General features: G+C 38.9%; 2 protein-coding genes and 2 long non-coding RNA genes across 5 annotated transcripts in view; 2 read left to right on the top strand and 2 right to left on the bottom strand.

Annotated features, from left to right (window-relative positions):
• Positions 1-159, bottom strand: part of LOC135113585 (uncharacterized) — a 1,853-nt gene extending 1,694 nt beyond the window's left edge. The window contains exon 1 of the long non-coding RNA XR_010274886.1: positions 1-159. This exon is cut by the window's left edge and continues 389 nt beyond it. This is a non-coding gene — a long non-coding RNA (uncharacterized LOC135113585).
• The window catches only part of LOC135113584 (protein TAMALIN-like), a 23,821-nt gene extending 20,277 nt beyond the window's left edge, over positions 1-3,544 (top strand). Inside the window, exon 6 of the mRNA XM_064028874.1 lies at positions 153-3,544. Within this exon, the coding sequence (XP_063884944.1) occupies positions 153-271 (119 nt within the window). The 3' untranslated portion in view covers positions 272-3,544. The remainder of the gene's footprint in view (positions 1-152) is intronic.
• The window catches only part of LOC135113592 (uncharacterized), a 48,933-nt gene extending 28,551 nt beyond the window's left edge, over positions 1-20,382 (bottom strand). Inside the window, exons 1-2 of one of the 2 annotated variants that reach the window (XR_010274893.1) lie at positions 19,874-20,382; positions 18,467-18,634 (exon numbers count right to left, since the gene is read on the bottom strand). This is a non-coding gene — a long non-coding RNA (uncharacterized LOC135113592). Of the gene's footprint in view, positions 1-12,785; positions 13,165-18,466; positions 18,635-19,873 lie in introns of those variants that run through there. The other variant, XR_010274894.1, reaches the window with a different exon arrangement.
• Positions 7,416-19,223, top strand: LOC135113588 (uncharacterized). The gene is made up of 7 exons (XM_064028881.1): positions 7,416-7,986; positions 8,424-9,257; positions 10,152-10,299; positions 12,024-12,231; positions 13,790-13,977; positions 17,528-17,924; positions 18,479-19,223. Exons 1-7 carry the CDS (start codon positions 7,695-7,697, stop codon positions 18,647-18,649), a joined length of 2,238 nt encoding a protein of 745 aa, XP_063884951.1. The 5' UTR covers positions 7,416-7,694; the 3' UTR covers positions 18,650-19,223.
• Position 20,383: the final 1 nt, after the last annotated feature.

The raw sequence follows: 20,383 nt of genomic DNA, 5'->3' as shown, positions 1-20,383 counted from the left end.
TGATAATGATAATAATAATAATAATGATAATAATAATAATAATAATAATAATAATAATAATAATAATAATAATAATAATAATAATAAAATAGTAATGGTAATAATAATAATGAATGGTAGAGGATCAATTATCACTTATATTTTCCGCGCAGGCAATCGAAGGGAAGGAAAAAGCGGAGGAAGACAAAGTGAAGACAAAAGGAAAGTAGGGAGAAGGAAAGAAAATAAAGAAAATGCAAGACGGAACGAAAGAATAGAAAAACTCATATAGAAAAACAAAACAAAACGAAAAAAAAAAAAAAAAGAAAGCGTAAGAAATGAAAACTCACACACACACCTGCTTAGCTTCCTTTTACATTACGTGCCAAAAAAAATAAATATAAATAAAAAAACACAACCAAAAAAACACAAAGAGAAAGACTGATAAAGAGCAGACAACCTCACACACATCTCGTCCCTGAAAACGCGACTCAATACCGGCAAAGTTGAAAGGAACCAACGTACATGTCGTGGCGAAAAAGTCAAGCATAACTTTGTGACCATATTCTGAAATGCTTATGCGCCGCACCTCCACTAATATGAAAAGGCTTAAGTTGAAGTTACACAGATTTTTAAGGCTTTTTTTATTGTTCAAGTGGTAGATTAACAATTTCTTCATTATTAACAGGAGAAACACTATTGAGAACCCGGCTAATTATCTTTGTGGCTCTGGAAAATTATCGTCGTGATGTTACACAGGCTTTTAATGGTATTTTTACAGTTCCAGTGGCAGATAAACAAGATTTCTACATTTTAGACTGAAGAAACACTTTTAACAACCCACTTAATCATCTCTGTGGCCTTTGAAAATAGTCGTGGTAGAAGAGCGAAGCGTTTCAGAACAATGGCCATGTACTTCTGCTGTCTCGTGTTTTCTCTCGATCATAACCCTTCTATTACTTTAGTCGCATTGAGAGAAAAGAAGTTAATTTTATCCTTTTATGCTACAGAAGTATTTACAAAAGTATTCACAAGAACTTAGCACAAAAAAAGTCCAAAAAAGTTATAAGAGTATTTTTTTTTTGTCTAAGCATATCAAAGGAACTACGATTGAGAGAAAACACAACACAAGAAGCAGTGGAAGTGAGCACATGAGTTACCTGACTCGGCCACGACTGTACATTGGCACACGGGCTAGAAGTACACGTCTTCCCTGGGCATGCAAACTGAGACATTCATTTCCTGGGGACTGAGACATGACCTAGAGTACGAGTGTGTCTTCCTGGGAGTCAGATATTCGCTATTCATTTTTCCTGGTGAGTTGAAGTGAAATTATTAGAAAACAATTTTTTTACGTATACACTAAACAACGCGTTTTCTCCGTGAGCTACAACTCTAAAAAAGAATATAAATAAATAAATAAATAAAAACGTAACTTTTATATTTAACTTCAAGTGAAATGATTAGAAAACAAATTCTTTACGTATACACTAAACAACGCGTTTTCTCCGTTGAGCTAAAACTTTAAAAAAAAAAATAAATAAATAAAGAATACGTAACTTTTATACTTTACTTGAAGGAACGCATCTCCCTATGGAATTAAAAGTTACGATACATATTTTTCCCCGGAGACTGAAATAATTACCTCATTGTATATATAAATTAAAAGAACGTGTATTCATTGCGGGCTAAAACTTCAAATAATGTACCTGCCTTTGTATATAAAGTTAAAGGGGCGCGCTTCCCCTGAGGATTGGATGTTGAAAGAAATCTACCTGAAGTTCTATAAATTTAAAAGAACGAATTTCCTCTGAGGATTGGAAATATAAAAGAAAGAATCAGCCTCTATATTGATTTAAAGGAATGCGTTTTCTTCGAGGATTGGAAAATTAAAAGAATCTTTCCGCTTTTCTGTATTGACTTAAATGAACATTGTCTCCTCTGAGCATTAGGAATTTAAAGAATCTTCCTGCCTTTCCATACGATCTTAAAGGAACGCGTCTCTCTTGAACCAAAATTTGCGTTACTTGTCCTCGATGAAAAAAAAAAAAAAAAAGTGTCTTCCCTTAATATTACAGAATTGAAAAAAAAAAAAAATTCCCAAAAAATTCACGGAAGAAAATCAGACAAAATCACACAAAATAACCAATAGATTAAAAGACAAACAAGAAAATTACTGAAAGAACTAGAACCAAAGAAAAATGAGCCAAAAATAAAAACAAAATAGAAAACTACCCAAAAAAAAAAAAGTAACGTAAAATTAAAGAAGACAACCTTAAATAAAATACAAAACAATGAGCTAAGGAATTTAAAAGGAATGAATTAACCAAGGGGCCCAAATGGAGTGTATTGTAGCATAGGAAAGTAAACATTGGTGCGAGAATGCCGTAGAGTTTAACGTGGGAAAGTGAATCCATGTCTCTGTCGCTGGTGAAGATCATTGATTGAGTCAGTGAGGGAGAAGAAACAAGAAGAAACACACGAAATAGGAGAAATAGGAAAAATAGAACACGTTAATAGGGAAATATGTCTACAACACACACACACACACACACACACACACACACACACACACACACACACACACACACACACACACACACACACACACACACACACACACACACACACACACACACACACACACACACACACACACACACACACACACACACACACACACATTATAAACTACAGCCATGAATATTATTAACATATGTACACTGGTGGCGACACACACACACACACACACACACACACACACACACACACACACACACACACACACTTAAAGGCGATAATCCCGGTGGAAATGGAGGAATTGTGAGCTTAATTGAAAGTGATATTAAGTGTAAGACTGAGAGAGAGAGAGAGAGAGAGAGAGAGAGAGAGAGAGAGAGAGAGAGAGAGAGAGAGAGAGAGAGAGAGATAATGACTGATTTGAGAATTAAAGAAAACTAAAATAGGATTACAAAGAAAAAATACCTATATATAAATGAAAAAAAAAATTATATTATATCATTATGTAATTTTAAGGAAAGGAAGTTAGTTCGTAAAAAAAAAATAAATAAATAAGTGAATAAATTAATAGTTAGGTAAATAATAGTCATTCTAAAAGATATAAAAGAAAGAAAAAATAGTTAATATATTAAAAGAATGAAGTGGATGAGTGATTATGTCTGTATTGATGATGATGATGATGATGATGTTAATTATTCACAACCACTTATGACTACACACACACACACACACACACCAAAACTAACGAACAAACATTCACGTAATAATCTCTCTCTCTCTCTCTCTCTCTCTCTCTCTCTCTCTCTCTCTCTCTCTCTCTCTCTCTCTCTCTCTCTCTCTCTCTCTCTCTCTCTCTCCTAAGGCATATATATTATCATAAACAAACAATGGCAGTATTTACTCTTACCCAATTAAAACTTTTGATAGTAATGTAAACCCTTCATGTAAACACACACACACACACACACACACACACACACACACACACACACACACACACACACACACACACACACACACACACACACACACACACACACACACACTGGTGATAGATTAAAGAATACTATAATATTACAATACTTAGCGAGAATAAATGAAATAAAAAACCAAGTGACTGAATTTCTTTATTTAAATGACTCGATCTTGTTTGTTTTCATTTTGTAACACTGACGCAGAGGAAGACGAAGTAAACCAAAGACAGTCGGGTAATGTTCAATAGGAGCATCAGATTCTTTCCTTTTATACGATCTAGTCCTGTTGTGAGTCCTGTGTCCTTATAAACAAAGATAAGGGTGGTATTTTAATGCATTCCAATCTCATATTCCATTTATATTTTTTTTCTCCGTTTTCTTTTTTCTTTTTTTTTCTCGACATTATTTCCATGACTTATTTTATGTTTCAATTTTTTTTTTTTTTTTTTTTTTGTAATTAGTCTCATAACCTTTTTTTTTTTCAGTAAATTACTTTTCGATAGTCTTATGTTTCAGTGTCGCATTTTTTTGGTATTGATTTCATAACTTTTTTTCTCAACAAATTACTTTCAACACTCTTATTTTATCTTTCAGTTTAGCATTTTGTAGTTATTCTCCTTCTTACTTTCATAAATTCTACATTCATCTTTCACTTTCGCATTTTGTAATTCATTTTTATAATCCCCCTTTTCTCCTCGACAAATTACTATCACCACTGTCATATTCTGTCTTTCAATTTAGCAGTTTCTAGTTATCTTCCATATTATTTTCATTACTTTCACCATTCTTACAATATACCTTTCAACTCTGCTCTTTACCATTTCTTTTTATTTCCATCATCAAAGAATCTAGTCACAAAACAAACCAATGATATTCCTGAATGCATTCCAATCCTCTTATTCTCCAACACTTTTACATTAAAATCCTATCATATTAACACTTCTCAGTCCTAATACTAAGAGCAGATCCTACTTAAGAAAACAATCCTAGTACTTAAAAAACAATCCAATCCCTTTTATATAACCACCTAAGTCCAATCTTAAACTTAGCAACATCCCAGTATAATTTATAAACACGATCCAAACCTTTTAAATAGAGCATTCAACACCATAACATACAGTAGAGGATTTGACACCTTAACACCGTACCCAGTCCTTTAAATAGCGAATCCAACACATAACAAACAGTACCCAATCCTTTAAATAGAGGATCCAACACCTTTATATACAGAATCCAATCCCTTATCAGTATAGAGGAGCTGGTGGTGATGAGAGGATACCCTGTACATATCGAGGCTTTTGAGTGGCCTAAACGCAGTGCCCTATGTATGTATGTTTTGTTAATGATACTCAACACCACAAAGTATGAATTTGTGGGATCAGATGCTGTGTAAAGAGGATTTTTATGTTTATTGTACCTGTTTGTGTTGATTATTGGCTTAAAAGGAGGACGAGGAGAACGAGGAGGAGAGAACTAAAGGAGGAGGAAGAGGAGAAGGAGGAGGAGGAGGAGGAGGAGGCCATTTATAATGAGCATAAGGTAGTTAACGTGATAAATCAGCTGATTGTGATAATTTTCATGTAGTTTGTAGTTTTGGTAGTAGTGGTGGTGGTGATGATGGTGGTGGTAGTTGTGAATGGTCGGGGATAGATAGTGACTGTGATGGTGATGGTGATGGTGGTGGTGGGAGTGACTGTGGTGGTTATTTCATAGTTTGATGGTGAAAAGAAATTTAGTCTTTCATTGTAATTGATAAGAATTGCTGATTTGTTTAATTACTACTACTACTACTACTACTACAACTACAGTAAAATCCCTCTTATCCGGCATTCGAGTATCCGGCAGCTTCAAGCATCCGGCACATTTTTCCCCGAGCCTTAAAATCAATAAAAAATCAATGTGTACTCATAAAATCGATTAAAATTCCCGCGCGAGGCATACTTTGTCCCCTCGCCACCAGAACGCACTGCTTTGCGCCATCCGCAGCCCACTGTACTGTGTTTACTCAGTGACTCAGTCCCGCGTGTGCACTGTTTATCGCCTGACGCCTTCATCATGCCTAAAGTTGTAGAAAAGAGGAAGCGTGTTGTGCTTACACTTAAGCAGCTGATCAGATCAGCTGCTGATTAAGATCAGCTGATCTTTGTTATGGTAAGATGCGTGAGTGTAGGCTGGTGATTGTGGACATAATTTCACTTCTATTCAAGTATCCGGCAATATTCAAGTATCCGGCATGTCGGCGGTCCCGTTGATGCCGGATAAGAGGGATTTTACTGTACTACTACTACTACTACTACTACTACTACTACTACTACTACTACTACTACTACTACTACTACTACTACTACTACTACTACTACTACTACTACCACCACCACCACCATCAGAGAGATCGTTGGGACAAGAGTGGGTTTGGAAATAAAATAAAATAAAAAAAAAACTTGCATGTGGAATGATAAGAAAAACACGATTATATGATGACCTCTGTGTGTGTGTGTGTGTGTGTGTGTGTGTGTGTGTGTGTGTGTGTGTGTGTGTGTGTGTGTGTGTGTGTGTGTGTGTGTATGTGTGTGTGTGGATGAATGTAGTAAGCAGTGCCGATGAAGAAGACTATAATAATAATAATAATAACAACAACAACAACAACAACAACAATAACAACAATAATAATAATAATAATAATAATAATAATAATAATAATAATAAGAAGAAGAAGAACAATAATAATAATAATAATAATAATAATAATAATAATAATAACAACAACAATCTTTAACAAAACAAAACAAAAACAAAATCGACTAAAACACACACACACACACACACACACACACACACACACACACAAAAGGCGTCATATAAGAAAGACCATTTTATGCAAGAAAAAAAAAAATACATAACGAAGGGGAAACATACATTATAGGATATACTTAATGCCTTTTTTGTAGTGGACACATGATAAAAAAAATAATAAAGCTTCTCTTAGCTCTTGTGTTTTACTGCCTTCTTCAGAGAGAGAGAGAGAGAGAGAGAGAGAGAGAGAGAGAGAGAGAGAGAGAGAGAGAGAGAGAGAGAGAGAGAGAGAGAGAGAGAGGGGGGTAGTAAAGGGGTTGAAGATTGGTTTGAATGGTAGAAAATGATAATGACAGTGCTGGTGGTAATGATGTTAATGGTGGTAGTAGTAGTAGTAGTAGTAGTAGTAGTGTAATACCACCAGCATAGATAGTAGTAATAGTAATGGTACGAAAAAAAATAAAATAGAACAATAAATGGTAAATAATAAGAAAATGAATAAATAAATAACTATAGTAACTAAAATGAAAAGAAAAGAAAGCAGAAAAGAATGAGGACAAACAATAAATAAATAGATAAGTAAATAAATAAATAAACATATAGATAAATAAATAAATAAATAAATAAACAAAAATTTAAAAAAAGAATATACAATACTTTCATGTAAAAATTCTACACTACAAACTAAAACAACACACACACACACACACACACACACACACACACACACACACACCATTACCCACTACGCATTTACTAATACACATACATACATACATACATATATACATACATTTACTGCGTTACTTTCACTCTAAATTTTTTGTTTGCCTTCCCACACCTGTCCGCGTATTTTGTTTTCCAGCGGTTGGTCGACACACAAACAAAACTTCGGGCAATAAAACTTTTTCCTCCATACCTAACACCTTTTTTTTTTTTTCGTTTCCCTTTAACATTTACTGAAAAAAAAAGCAAAATTCTCTGTCTTTCTCTCTCTCACACACACACACACACACATGACCTACTATCTGACCTTTTCTTGCCAGTGTAGGAATAATCTTTCATCTCCGCGTTCTTTTGCCCTCGAAAAATATATATAAAAAAATATAAAAAAATGACTGAGAGAATTTTTACTGGTGACATCTGGCGACTGCTGGGTGGCGTGGCTCCTATATAAAGGGCGAGGGGAGGGCGGGAGGGACCCAGAGAGTGCCTGGCAGTGGCTGGGATAAGGAGGGCTGTCAGTCTAGGAGACTTAAAGCTGAACTCTTGAGAAACTGACTGTCTGACTGGCTGGTTGACTGGCTTTTGTTTCCCTCCCTCTCTCTCTCTCTCTCTCTCTCTCTCTCTCTCTCTCTCTCTCTCTCTCTCTCTCTCTCTCTCTCTCTCTCTCTCTCTCTCTCACACACACACACACACAAACACAGAATGTCAAAATTAAAGACAATACTGTATCTTCTCTTCCTCATCATCACCACCACCACCACCATCACCACGCCCCACAGACACATCCTACAGGACTCCCTCGCAAGGACGCTGCAAGAGGTCCTACAGGGGCCACTCGAACGACTCCCAGTGACCCTACTCCTGCAGAAGGACCTCAATGAATCCTACAATGTCAATGTCCTACTGAAGAGGATAAGGAAGGATGTTACTGTAATTATGACCTTGGGGGGCTCTGAGGTCATGGAAGGTCAAGTGAAGGAGAGGAGGATAGGAGGTGAGTGTGTGTGTGTGTGTGTGTGTGTGTGTGTGTGTGTGTGTGTGTGTGTGTGTGTGTGTGTGTGTGTGTGTGTGTGTGTGTCTTCTTTGTTCTACTGTTGTTGTGTTCTTTATTTTATTCTTCTGTTCGTCTATTCCTTCTTTCTTCCACTTCTTCCTCCTTTTCCTTATTTTCCTCATCCTCATCTCTTCAATCATTTTATCTTCATTCTTCATTTTCCTCTAAACCTTCTTCTGCTTCATCTTCTTTTCCTCCTCCTCCTCCTTCTTTTCTTTTTTCAATAGTTCCTCCTACTCCTGGTTCTCTTCTTCATCCTCTTCCTTCTACAACTCCTCCCTCTCCTTCTCCTCCTCTTCCTCCTCCTCTTTCTTCTCTTATTCATTCTCTTCTTTCTCCTCCTCTTGCTCCTCCTTCAACTCCACCTCCCTCCACAGGCGCGGTCGTGGCCGTTGTGGAGGGCGCGCCGCCGTGGCCCCTGCACCGCCCACCGCCCTCTTGGTCCCCCTCCACCTTGCTGCTCCTGAAGGTGGGGGACTGCAAGGCGCGGAGGCTGCTGCAGACACCCCTGGCACAGCGCACACCTGCCCTGGCCCTCCTGTGTTTGTCCCTACAGGAGGAGGAGGATGAAGAAGGAGAAGAGGTAGAAGGGAGGAACTCTAGACAACGGGAGAAAGAAAGTATATATGATGATGATGATTTTGAGGAAGAGGAAGAGGAGGAGGAGGACGAGGAGGAGGGGAAAGTCAACAAAAACGAAGGAAACAATGACACGAAGCCAATAAATGAAGAGAAGGAGGAAGAGGAGGAGGAGGAGGAGGAAAAGAATGAAAAACTGAACAAGAACAAAGAGAAAAACGAAAAAGAGAAGACCAGCACCACGAAGCCAATAAATAAAGGAAGAACAAAGAAACCAAAAGATGAAGAAGAACACAATGCTGAACAACACAAAGAAGGAGAGGAGGAGGAACTGACAAGAACTCTGAGGCACCCAAGAGTTATGACATGGCTTCCCTTCTCCCCCGGGGGCCCAAGATTCCTGTCCCTGGGGGCGTGGAGTGAGCGAGCCTTCCCCACCTTCCACTCCCTCTTCCCCCGGCGGTTCGAATCACTCGGGGGCGCGGTGGTGGGCGTGGCGAGCGACATGGACGACGCTCCGCTGGTTTTTCGAGACGAGGAGGGAGAGTTTGATGGCACCAGCAAGAGACTTCTCGACGTGATCGCCAGCAGGATGAATTTTTCGTACACACTCACCGATAGGGCGCCTGATAGTGAGTGAGGGAGAGTGAGTGAGTGAGAGAACATGAGTGAATGAAGGGAAGAAAAAAAAACACTTATTCTTCAATTTTTAGCGATTTTATCCGATTCTGTTTGGGGACTGGCAACTTAATGGAACTTTTTTTTTTAGCATTTTGTTGCCCTTGCTCGCTAAACATATTGAAGGCTTATGAGGGAGTGAGAGAGGAAGGGAGTAAGACTAATTGTGAAAGTATGTGAGTGAAGAAAGAAGGGTATTATAGTGTGCATTTCCGCTATTCTTTCACCGGCAGAGAGTCAGAGAGGATGAATGAGTGAATGAGGAGGTGAATGAGTAAGTGAGGGGGTGAATGAGTTAGTGATGGGGTGAATGAGTTAGTGAGGGGGTGAATGAGTGAGTGTGAGAGGAAAGCAGGGTGTTTTTGTGAATTTATTGAGGGACTGTGAGGGTGAGTGAGCGAGTAAAGGAGCAAGAGCGTTTATGAGGTACATGTGAGAGGGACCAAGGTATAACAGTGTACTCATTGAAGGTGTGTGAGGAAATGAGAGCAATTGTGACAGCGTGTGCAAAAAAAAAGAGGGATTTTGTATGGAGGAATAAGGATTTTCTAAAGGAAGGAAAGTGTGTGTTTGTGTTTGTGTTTGTGTGTGTGTGTGTGTGTGTGAAAAGAAAAAAAAAGGAAGGAAGGAATGTGTGATGAGTGTGGACGAAAGAAATTAATAAAAGGAAAGAAGAAAAGAGTGAAGGATTTAGACTGTAGGATGGTAGGAAGCTATCTGCCTATCTATCTATGTGAGGAGTGTAAGCGAAGGAGAGATTGAATAAAAGGAAAAGAGCCTAAGGGACCGTAGGATGGGAGGAAGGCTATCTATCCATCTACCTATCTATCTACCTCTCCCTCCCTCAGACAAGTGGGGGGAGCTGGAGAACGGTACATGGGTGGGGCTACTAGGGGAGGTGTACCGTGGCAACAAGCATCTAGCCATCAATTACTTTACCATCACAGAGGAAAGGGCACGGTTCTTCGACTACTCTGTATCCTACCTGACTGAGGGGTGAGTGTCCAGGTGTTAAGGCAATGAGGTGAAGGTAAGTGTGGTGGGCTTAGGTTCTTGTACAGGTGAAAATATAAATGAACGAGATGAAATTGACAGAAGTGGAATAGGAAGAGTTTCAGGAATGTTAGTATGTTTATTTGTGTGTTTTTATTTGTTTTATCTATTTGTTTATGGGTGGTTTGGTTGATAAGGGTGCTGGTTGTGTGTGTGTGTGTGTGTGTGTGTGTGTGTGTGTGTGTGTGTGTGTGTGTGTGTGTGTGGAGGGGGGGTTATCGGATGCTGGGTACTTGAACGAATGGGTGTAGAAGTAACCATGGTAGTAGTAGTAGTAGTAGTAGTAGTAGTAGTCGGATTTTCATAGATGTTTTCCCACTAACAATGTAGAATCTCCGCTAAACTATGACTGAAATCATGAGAACACCTTGAAAACCCCAATAACTTCCAATAAAGCCTGTAAGAGTTTGCTGATGCTGAAATAAGAGACCGTAATGTTTTAGAATAAGGGACACAGTAAGATGGATGGGTAGTGTAGACGGAAGACGAGGAGGAGCAGGAGGAGGAGGAGGAGGAGGAGGAGGAGGAGGAGGAGGGACAGCAGGGAGGAGAGGCTGGTGTCTGGACTAAAGGAGATACGAGAAAGGCATTGTGGGAAACATTATATGATCTTTAAGGCGTTATTAATTACTGATAGGGTTATTATGAAAGGTGAGAACACACACACACACACACACACACACACACACACACACACACACTTGATAATCTCTACTTAGTTCACCAATACAGGGTGTAACACGAGTTTCTGCGGATATTGCCAGAGGTGGAAGTACAGGCCATTCATTCTAAGCTAAAAATGTTCTATGCACTTAGGCAGTTAGAGGCGTTGCTTAGCCGTGGTGTGAAATTCAAGTGTGGCCTGGCGACAGATACAACAGCTGAGTCAGGCGGGGTGGTATCCATGGCGTGAATCTGAAATTGTGAATAATTCAGTCATGCTTTCTACAAGTTTTGAAGCTTTACAGTATCCCATGACGAGACGAGTGACAACAACGGATCGATACCGATTACCGATAAACATTACACAGTGACAGTGTGGATGTAATAAACGACAAATAAAATAATACGCTGCGTGTCACCATGCACTACCCGCCCTTGCAGGGAGTGGTAGCAGCGAGGCTATCACCAAATCAGTTGAAAGTTTGTCTGATCACACAGTTTCCCTCCGAGATGGTGGCAGTGAATACGTTCAGACTGTGTTGCACAACTGAAAGTAATGTGGAGTGTGTTTCTCCGCCATGGCTGCCCGCCTGGCCCGGCCGTTATATCTGTCGCTAGGCTACACTTGAATTTCACACCACGGCTAAGCAAACGCCTCAAAATGTACATGTGCATGGAACATTTTCAACTTAGAATAACCTGTACTTTCACCTCTGGCAATATCCGCAGAAGCTCGTGTTGCACCCTGTATTTGATTATTCTATTTGGCTTCGCTTTGGTAAATTGACATCGATTATTAGCCTCGGCCAGTGCCTCCTTACATAAACAAATCTATTTACATTTTTCTTTCCTTTTTGTTGTACTTTCTTTTTTTCATCTTTCCTTCCATCTCTCCTTTCCTTTCCCTTCTCTAATCCCTTCTAATTTTCCTCCCTTCTTTCCACTCTTCTCTTTTTTACCCATTATCTCCTCCATCTCTCTCTCTCTCTCTCTCTCTCTCTAAGGTTCGGGTTCGCCCTGCCCATACCTCCGGAGCTTCCCAAGTGGACCAAGCTGGTGTATCCCTTCGCGTGGGACATGTGGGCGGCTGTGGGCGGGGCGACTCTGGCTGCAACCGCCGCCCTCCTGCTCCTCTCCGCCCTGCAGCTTCACCCACACCCAACCCGCCCCGCCCCCACCGGCCTAGCTCCCTCCCTCGCCTTTGTCATGAAGGTGAGAGAGAATATAAGGAAATAAGGGAAGGTACAAAGGAACAGGATGAAGAGAAACAAGAGAATGGGGAATAATTAGAATGAATCAAAAAGAGAGAAAATGAAAGAGAAAACACAACACAAATAAACCTTGAAAACTGTAAGTTGATGAATTAATGAATAACAATACGTAACGATTGTCATGTGTGTGTGTGTGTGTGTGTGTGTGTGTGTGTGTGTGTGTGTGTCAAACAGTTTCCGTAGATTCAACAAAATATGACAATTTTTTAACTACTGACTTCGCGAAAAATGTGAAAAGTTTCCCCCGTTGTGAAATGTGACTAACGTTTTCTTTTGACTTAAACATTGAAGAATTCTGTAGGAGACTTCAAAAATCTGTGTCAATCTTTTATTTATCCATCTATCTCTATCTACTATACGTATCTATCTTTATATCTATCTATCTAGCTATATATCTATTTCGTGAGATAGACACAAAAGGACAACGAATAGACAAATAGATAAATAAGCCAATAAATGATAAATATATAAATCAATGAATAATCGTGTACTTACCAAGGAAAATGGGAAAATGTCAAGCATCTGAGTTTCTCCACGCTGGCACTGTCGAGGCACTGATGCTCTACCCACGTGGCACAGATAATGTAAGGCGTTTGGAGCTTCCCACACCACTGGCACTTTATTTTCTATTTTATTTTATTTTTTTCTTATGTAGGAGGGACACTGATACTGGAACTTTCGTGCCTACTTCAAATAAACACTTCCCTTTTCTTCCACATTTTGATTCTTTGCAATATTAATACGTACTTTTGAAATCGGTACTCTTTTTTCTCTAGTTTTCAGTTTTGAAATTTTCTTAACTTTTTTCCTTCATTAAAACTTTCTTCGTATTTTCGGCAATGACACTATTTTAAACATCGGGAGTTTCTATACTAGCACCTTATTTTGTATGTATTTTCAACAATATATATATATATATATATATATATATATATATATATATATATATATATATATATATATATATATATATATATATATATATATATATATATATATATATATTTTCTTTCTTTTCAGCAGAATTTGTACTTTTCCTTATTTCTAATAAAGTGACATGCTTTTCAACACTGCCACATATCTCCACTTTTCTCAACATGAACTTTTCACTTTGATTTAACATGGCACCTTCACAAAACTTTCGTCTTCAAAACAGTAATTTTACAAGACGAACTTTCAGAGCAATGCAATATTTTCAACAGTCACCTTCAAATCACTATAATTTTCCAACAATAACACTTTCTACATAATATACTGACTGATTTACTGACTGACGGACTGACTGACAGACTGAAAGCATTCCTGCCTGACTGATTAACAGTTTGATTGATTGATTTTTACACTGAATAAATGACTGACTATCTAACTGACTGACTGACTGCTTAACTGACTTATTAAACACACCACAAAAAAGAAAACAAATCAAACAAACTCTTCTATACACTTATTCACTATTCGTCCTTCCACCCACACCACCACCACTACCACCACCACCCCAGGGTTTAGTGAGCCAGGCCCAGGCGCGGGTGCCGGGGCCCTGGTCAGTGCGGATGTTCCTCGGGGGGTGGTGGCTAGTTGCCTTCGTGGTGGACATCGCATACACAGGCTGCCTCATCGCTGTGCTAACCGTGCCCTCCTACCCTGCCCGCATACACGCCCTTGCCCACCTAGCCCTCAGCCGTAACAGGTAAGTCTCTCTTGGTTAATAAAGGTACTGGTTCACGCGTTAATTAAGCAAAGTGATATAAATAACCTACATCTATCACGTATTGACTGCAGCATCACCTATTCCGAATCCCCACACACTACATTCCCGCACCCCGCATACACCTACATCTTTCCATCCTAGGGTGCAGCATCACTCACCTCACAACGCCCCAACTACCTTCCCGCACACCCCATACACCTCCATCTCTCCATCCTGGGGTGCAGCATCACTCATTCTCCAGCCTCCCACACACCACCTGCACCTTCATCTTTCCATCCTGGGGTGCAGCATCACTCATCCCCCAACCTCCCGCACACCCCATACACCTCCATCTCTCCATCCTGGGGTGCAGCATCACTCATCTCCCAACCCCAACATATAAATTTTCCGCACACTACACCTTCATCTGTCCAGCCTAGGGTGCAGCATCGCCCACCCCCCAACACCCCAAATTAACTTCCCGCACCCCTCCTGCCCCTTCATCTGTCCAGCCTGGGGTGCAGCATCGCTCTCCCCCCAACCCCAGAAACTACCTCCCCGCACCCCGCCCTCCCCTTTCCCTGTCTATCCTGGGGGTGCTTCATCGCTCACTCCCCCAACCACCCAAATTTTTCATAATCATTTGTATCTTTTTAGGCACTTCTATATTACATCAGTTTTTTTTCAACCCTTTCAATGCGAGTTCTTTTAATAATCATCAACTTTAAAGACACTAGACAGATAGATCGATAGATAGGAGTAGATATTGATAGACAGACACGCAGAAAGAACGAAGGAAGGAAAGAAAGAAAGAAAGAAAGAAAGAAAGAAAGAAAGAAAGAGAAAGAATAAAACAAGTATATTTCTCCTCACATGACACAGAATAATCAAAACAGACAAACCATCAGAGATACAAAAGAAGCCAGTCATTCCTCCCCCTCCCCCCCACACACACACGCAAACAAGGTGTGAGGTCATTGTCATCCCTCCCCCCCTTATAGGTATGTGATAACCCACCTCACACCTGCCTGATTGCTGTATTTGTTGGTCAGTATCAGTCACCACCACTTCAAATTAATATGTATCAGATGACACCACTACTAATATCAGTGAAATCAGCATTAGTATCATCACAACATCACCTATTACTATCATCACTATCAGTTGCTACGGAGAACCAGCATCACCACCACCACCACCACCACTAGAAGCATTAGTACCATCAACACCACCAGCAATACGTAGAATCTTTGCTCTCATCATTACCATCATCACCACCACTATCAATAGCAACGCAAAACCATCATCACTATCACCACCGCCACTAGAACCATTACTACCTTCGACACCAACACCATCACCACCATGAACGCTTCTATTGCCACCACCAATACTATCAACATTACTACTACTATTGCAATATCCCCACCACCAATACCACACCACCACCGCTACCACCACCACCACTACACCCGTCGCTAAACGTGAATAGAATTTACATGGTATTCAATTACAACCCACACGCGGCATGACTCTGAAACAGCTGATAGTCAGGAAAGGCTATTACTAAATGTCAAATGAGCCACAATTGATGGAACAAGATTGGTTCATTGCATTATATTAACAACAAAAAGTATTATATCGTTAATAGCTAATATCCAATGATGTAGTCCTGCTTTTGTTTTCCTTTGTTTTGTTTTTTTTCTCTCTATCTCATTTTCTGTTTTATTTTTTTGAGCATATGTAAATAATATAATAAGTAAGTCAGTCACTCAGTCAGTCAGTCATTTAGTAATTAAATAAATAGATAAACGTCTATTTTTAGATGTCATTTTTTTCTTTTTTGTTTCATAAGATTTCTTGCATAAATAAAAGTTAATCAGTCAGTCAGTCAGTCAAATAAATAAATAAATAAATAAATAAATAACAACAACAACAACAACAACGCCATTTTATAATCAACTTTACCATCTCTTTCAAACACCTCCAAAAACATCCCAGTCACGTAAACAAACACAGCAGTCCCCATTCTTTGATAGCAATGAACCCTACCATTCTAACATTGCAAATCACACTCTTCTTTCCACTATCAGTACCTGTCAACTATCACGTGCTCCACATTCTCTATCTGATCCACCGTCCGTGTGTGTTGCATTTCCTAATTTCTGGAGTCAGTTATTCTTATCTATATCACTGTGCCCTATTTACAGTGGCGTATCTAAGGATTTGTCTACTGATAATTCTCTCTCTCTCTCTCTCTCTCTCTCTCTCTCTCTCTCTCTCTCTCTCTCTCTCTCTCTCTCTCTCTCTCTCTCTCTCTCTCTCTCAAAAACGTTCACGGAAATAATTCACCAGTGTTGCGGATTGTAGTGTTGCGCGTACTAAGTTAGATTTACCGCGCATGCGTATTATATACACTTGTATTGCCCAGCAGCACAATTTGTTACCAAAAGAATATCTATCTACTCACTCGGTTTTTTTTTCTTTTCTTTTTTTTTCGCTTTATATTAATTCTAGATTGCTAAGCCAACAGCAGAATCATGTGCTAAACAGCCATAAGTGAAGGGAAAAAGGATGGAATCTTACTGCAAAATGTGGCAACTCATGTGTTGTGTACGTTTTCTCCTTTTCCTCTTTTTTTTTTTTTTTTTTTTATTCCTCCTCATTCATACCTTTTCCTTCAAATTACCAGTCATTCTTTACCTTTATTTTTCAAATTTCTTTTCATTCCTACTCATTCTCACTCATTATTCTTTCTCACTCTTACTTTTTTTTCCTCTATGTTTACTCTTTCCTCCCGTGTCCTTCAACTTCCTCCTCATTGTTCTAACTTTTTCCTTCTCTTCCTCCTCCTCCTTTAGATTATGCAAGTTACTCTATGCCTTATTTGCACCTGGCGCCCTTTACGCCTAAAAAAAAGATATATATATAAAATATCCTACATTCTGTTCCCATCAAAAGTAACCAACAACCCAATATTTTCAAATCCATTATTCTTTTAACTCCTCTTTCGGCAAACTGTGCATGTTAGGCTATCGGGAATTTGTACATGGCACCCTCTTAATTAAGCTTCGAAAAATTATCCTATATATTCTTTACATTTTACAACAGGTAACCAACAATCCTATCGCTTTCAAACCCCTCACTCTTTTATTCCCTTTCTCCTCCTTCGTCAGATTGTGCATTTTAGACTATCGGGAATTTGTATCTGGCACTCTTTTAAGCCTCAAAAAATAACTCTATATTCTGTTCATATTTACATCCGGTAACCAACAGTCCTATCTCTTTTAAACCCATCATTCTTTTAATCCCTTTCACCTCCTTCGTCGGACTGCGCATTTTACACTATCAATAATTTGTACCTGGCGCTGTAATCCTAAAAAAAATAAATAAATAAATAAATAAAATAACCAACAACCCTATCACTTTCAAACCCCTCACTCTTTTATTCCCTTACTCCTCCTTCGTCAGATTGTGCAATACCAGCAATATCAACTAGCTCTATCTTTTTCAAATCTCTCATTCTTTTAATCCCTTTCTCCTCCGCCAGACTGTGCATGTTAGACTACGGGGAATTCGTTCCTGACGCTCTTTTGGCCTCGGAAGACAGAGTAATGAGGACCTTAGGCGAGAGAATGGACCTTTCCCCTACCACTGACGTTGGCTTCTACGGGCAGGAGGCATGCGCAGAACGAGTACTAGCAGGCATCAGTGCGCATGTGGAGACCTACGCTTATCTCAAGATTACCTACGTGGATATGGGCCTTGGGGATCGCGTCTATATCATGAGGGAACAGGTGTACGAGGGGAACCTAGCTTTCTTCTTCCGCAAGCACACGCCGTGGGTGGCCGCCGTGGACCGCGTGATGCGTGCCGTGATAGAGGCAGGCTTTGTGGAGAAGTGGCAGGCGGATATACTCGAGGGACTGGGCATGACGGGACGAGAGGTGGGTGGATGCAAATTATTACTATTCTGATTTCTGTATTAGTCAGTTTCTTACCGATAGTATTTGCATAGCACTAATTTCGCAACACTTTCTAATGATTGGTAATGTTTAGATGGCGAAAATATTTGTCTGAAGTTTAAATCTTCTGTCGTGTTTTTAAACGACAGTCGTAGCAGTAAGCAAACAAATAGTGAGTAGGCATTACGAAACTACAAAGGCACAAAAACCATACTAGAATATTTCTTTGCTGTACACCTAAAAATAAAAAAAATATAGTAAGTAGATACAACAATATAATCAGACAGATGAAAAAAATATTCCACCAATGGACCTGATCTTAAACAGCAACGCATTTCATACGTACTGTAAGAATGGTAAAGCTTGCAAACAGTGATGCTTAGATCAGAGGCTGAGATAAATGTACTCACCTGAGAGCAATGACAGAAAAACGGCAAATGTTCGGAAAAATTAATACTGTACGAAACTAATTCTACCCGGACATCATTTTTTCTTAAATGTAACTTAAGGTGTATGTTATCTACCTTGAATCACAGGACGACTCAGGGTCCAGGCCACAGCCCCTCGGTCTGGCACATCTACAAGGCGCCTTTCTCCTCTTCGGGACAGGCCTGGGCGTCGCTCTCGTGGTCTTCTTTTGTGAACACCGAAAGGGAAGGGGATCATCTCGGGTTACGTCTCCCCCTCAACTACTAAAAGAGAAATAAAGAACATAAGAACATAAGAAATAAGGGAAGCTGCAAGAAGCGACCAGGCTTACACGTGGCAGTCCCTGTATGAAATATACCTACCTATTTCCATCTATTATCCCCCATCCATAAACTTGTCTAATCTTCTCTTAAAGCTCTCTAGTGTCCTCGCACTAACAACATGATTTGACTTCTTTAGCTTATCCTATTACTGCTGTGGTCTTTTTCTGACATTCCATGAAAGAGATTGTTTGCATGGACATACAGAAAAGATTACTTTCGTTTGCATGGATAAAAAAAAAGAGAAAAGTAATTTTGTCTTCTCTAACTACAAAACTGTTTGAAATTATAATGCAAAATAAGTTCAGAATACTTGTAAAGATTCTAGAAATCTTCAAAACACTTAAGATGTGTGCATGGACACAGAAAAGGATGAATTTTCTCTCCTCTAATTACTACACAATTATTTGAAATCTATATGACTGGAAATTTATGGATGATTACGGAAAATTTTTCTAAGTAGCAGAGTAGAAGGACTAATTAATATGATATTACTAGAAATACTCTTTGTAAATAAATATACAAGCAATGCCTTTTTTTTTTTTTTTGTAACCTCAGCTATGCACGTTTATAAATATTTAAGTTACATAAACTAAATGCATGAAGTACAGCCTAGTCATCTTATGAGTGTTTCTGAGCGTTTGTCACCTAATATGGGATACATCACGTGCAAGGTACCAAAACTCAAATATGCATACAAAACAAGCAAAAATGTGAAAAATGAAACATTTGGTGAATAAAGTCATATCATGTTCCTAATATTGTGTCGCAATACACGACGTTTTAAGTACCAAAACGCATGCAATTTATACTCATTTTTCTCATGTCTGTTGAAAATCTTTTTAACGCTAACGTTGCCACATGAAAGCAAGACCTAAAAAAAAAAAACATAAATAAATAAAAAGAACTCAATCTAAGCTAAACTACAATACAATCAATCAATCAAACTAATCACGAATACAAATTAATCAGTCTTAATCAATTTGTACTAACCAAAGTTATATTGCTAACAAATCGCTTCTTCAAAATAGCAGACATTTTATTGTTATCATTACCACTTAACCTCAGACACACACACAAAAAAAAAGCACATAAATGCATAAACAACAACAACAACAACAATAAATGAAAACATATATATACCTAAAATAATATTATAATGAAGAAAAAAAAATAACCTACGTAATCAACATGTCTTGTCTCTTCGATTCTCTTCACACATGCCCACATCTCCAAGGCAAGCCAGCAAGGTGGAGCAGGTGGCCATGAGGTTCCCCACTGTACTTGCGCGCCTCTGACCAACCCACCCAGCTATCCATTGTGGCAGGAATGAAAGTCACGATGAGTTAAGACGCAAATTTAAGTCGCCTCTCCTTCTCTCAACCACGCTTCTCTTCTGACACTGCATTACCTTCCATGAATAATGCGATCAATGTGGGGTCGGTGTATTATTATTGTTGCTGCTATTATTATTATTACTATTATTTCATTATTATAATTGTTGTCGTTGTTGTTAAGAATCATAGCCATTAATACAATCAGATAATAAAAAGTAGTAGTAGTAGTAGTAGTAGAATCATAACCACACATAATAAAACCACTAAACCACAAAAATCTATGGAGAGAGAGAAAAAAAAAAAAGCTATACAAGAACATAGAAAAGTACATATAAACAATATCACACAGCAAAAA

The sequence above is a fragment of the Scylla paramamosain genome, chromosome 26 (assembly GCF_035594125.1).
Source record: "Scylla paramamosain isolate STU-SP2022 chromosome 26, ASM3559412v1, whole genome shotgun sequence".
In the NCBI taxonomy this organism is placed as follows: Eukaryota; Metazoa; Arthropoda; class Malacostraca; order Decapoda; family Portunidae; genus Scylla; species Scylla paramamosain.
The sequence above is the reverse complement of the archived record's forward strand: the minus strand, read 5'-3'. Positions and strand labels throughout refer to the sequence as shown.

Coding starts and splice junctions, on each gene's coding strand:
- LOC135113588 (XM_064028881.1), top strand. CDS start 7,695: ATGTCAAAATTAAAGACAATACTGTATCTTCTCTTCCTCATCATCACC. Junction 7,987..8,423: donor GAAGGAGAGGAGGATAGGAG/GTGAGTGTGTGT, acceptor CTCCCTCCACAG/GCGCGGTCGTGGCCGTTGTG. Junction 10,300..12,023: donor GTATCCTACCTGACTGAGGG/GTGAGTGTCCAG, acceptor TCTCTCTCTAAG/GTTCGGGTTCGCCCTGCCCA.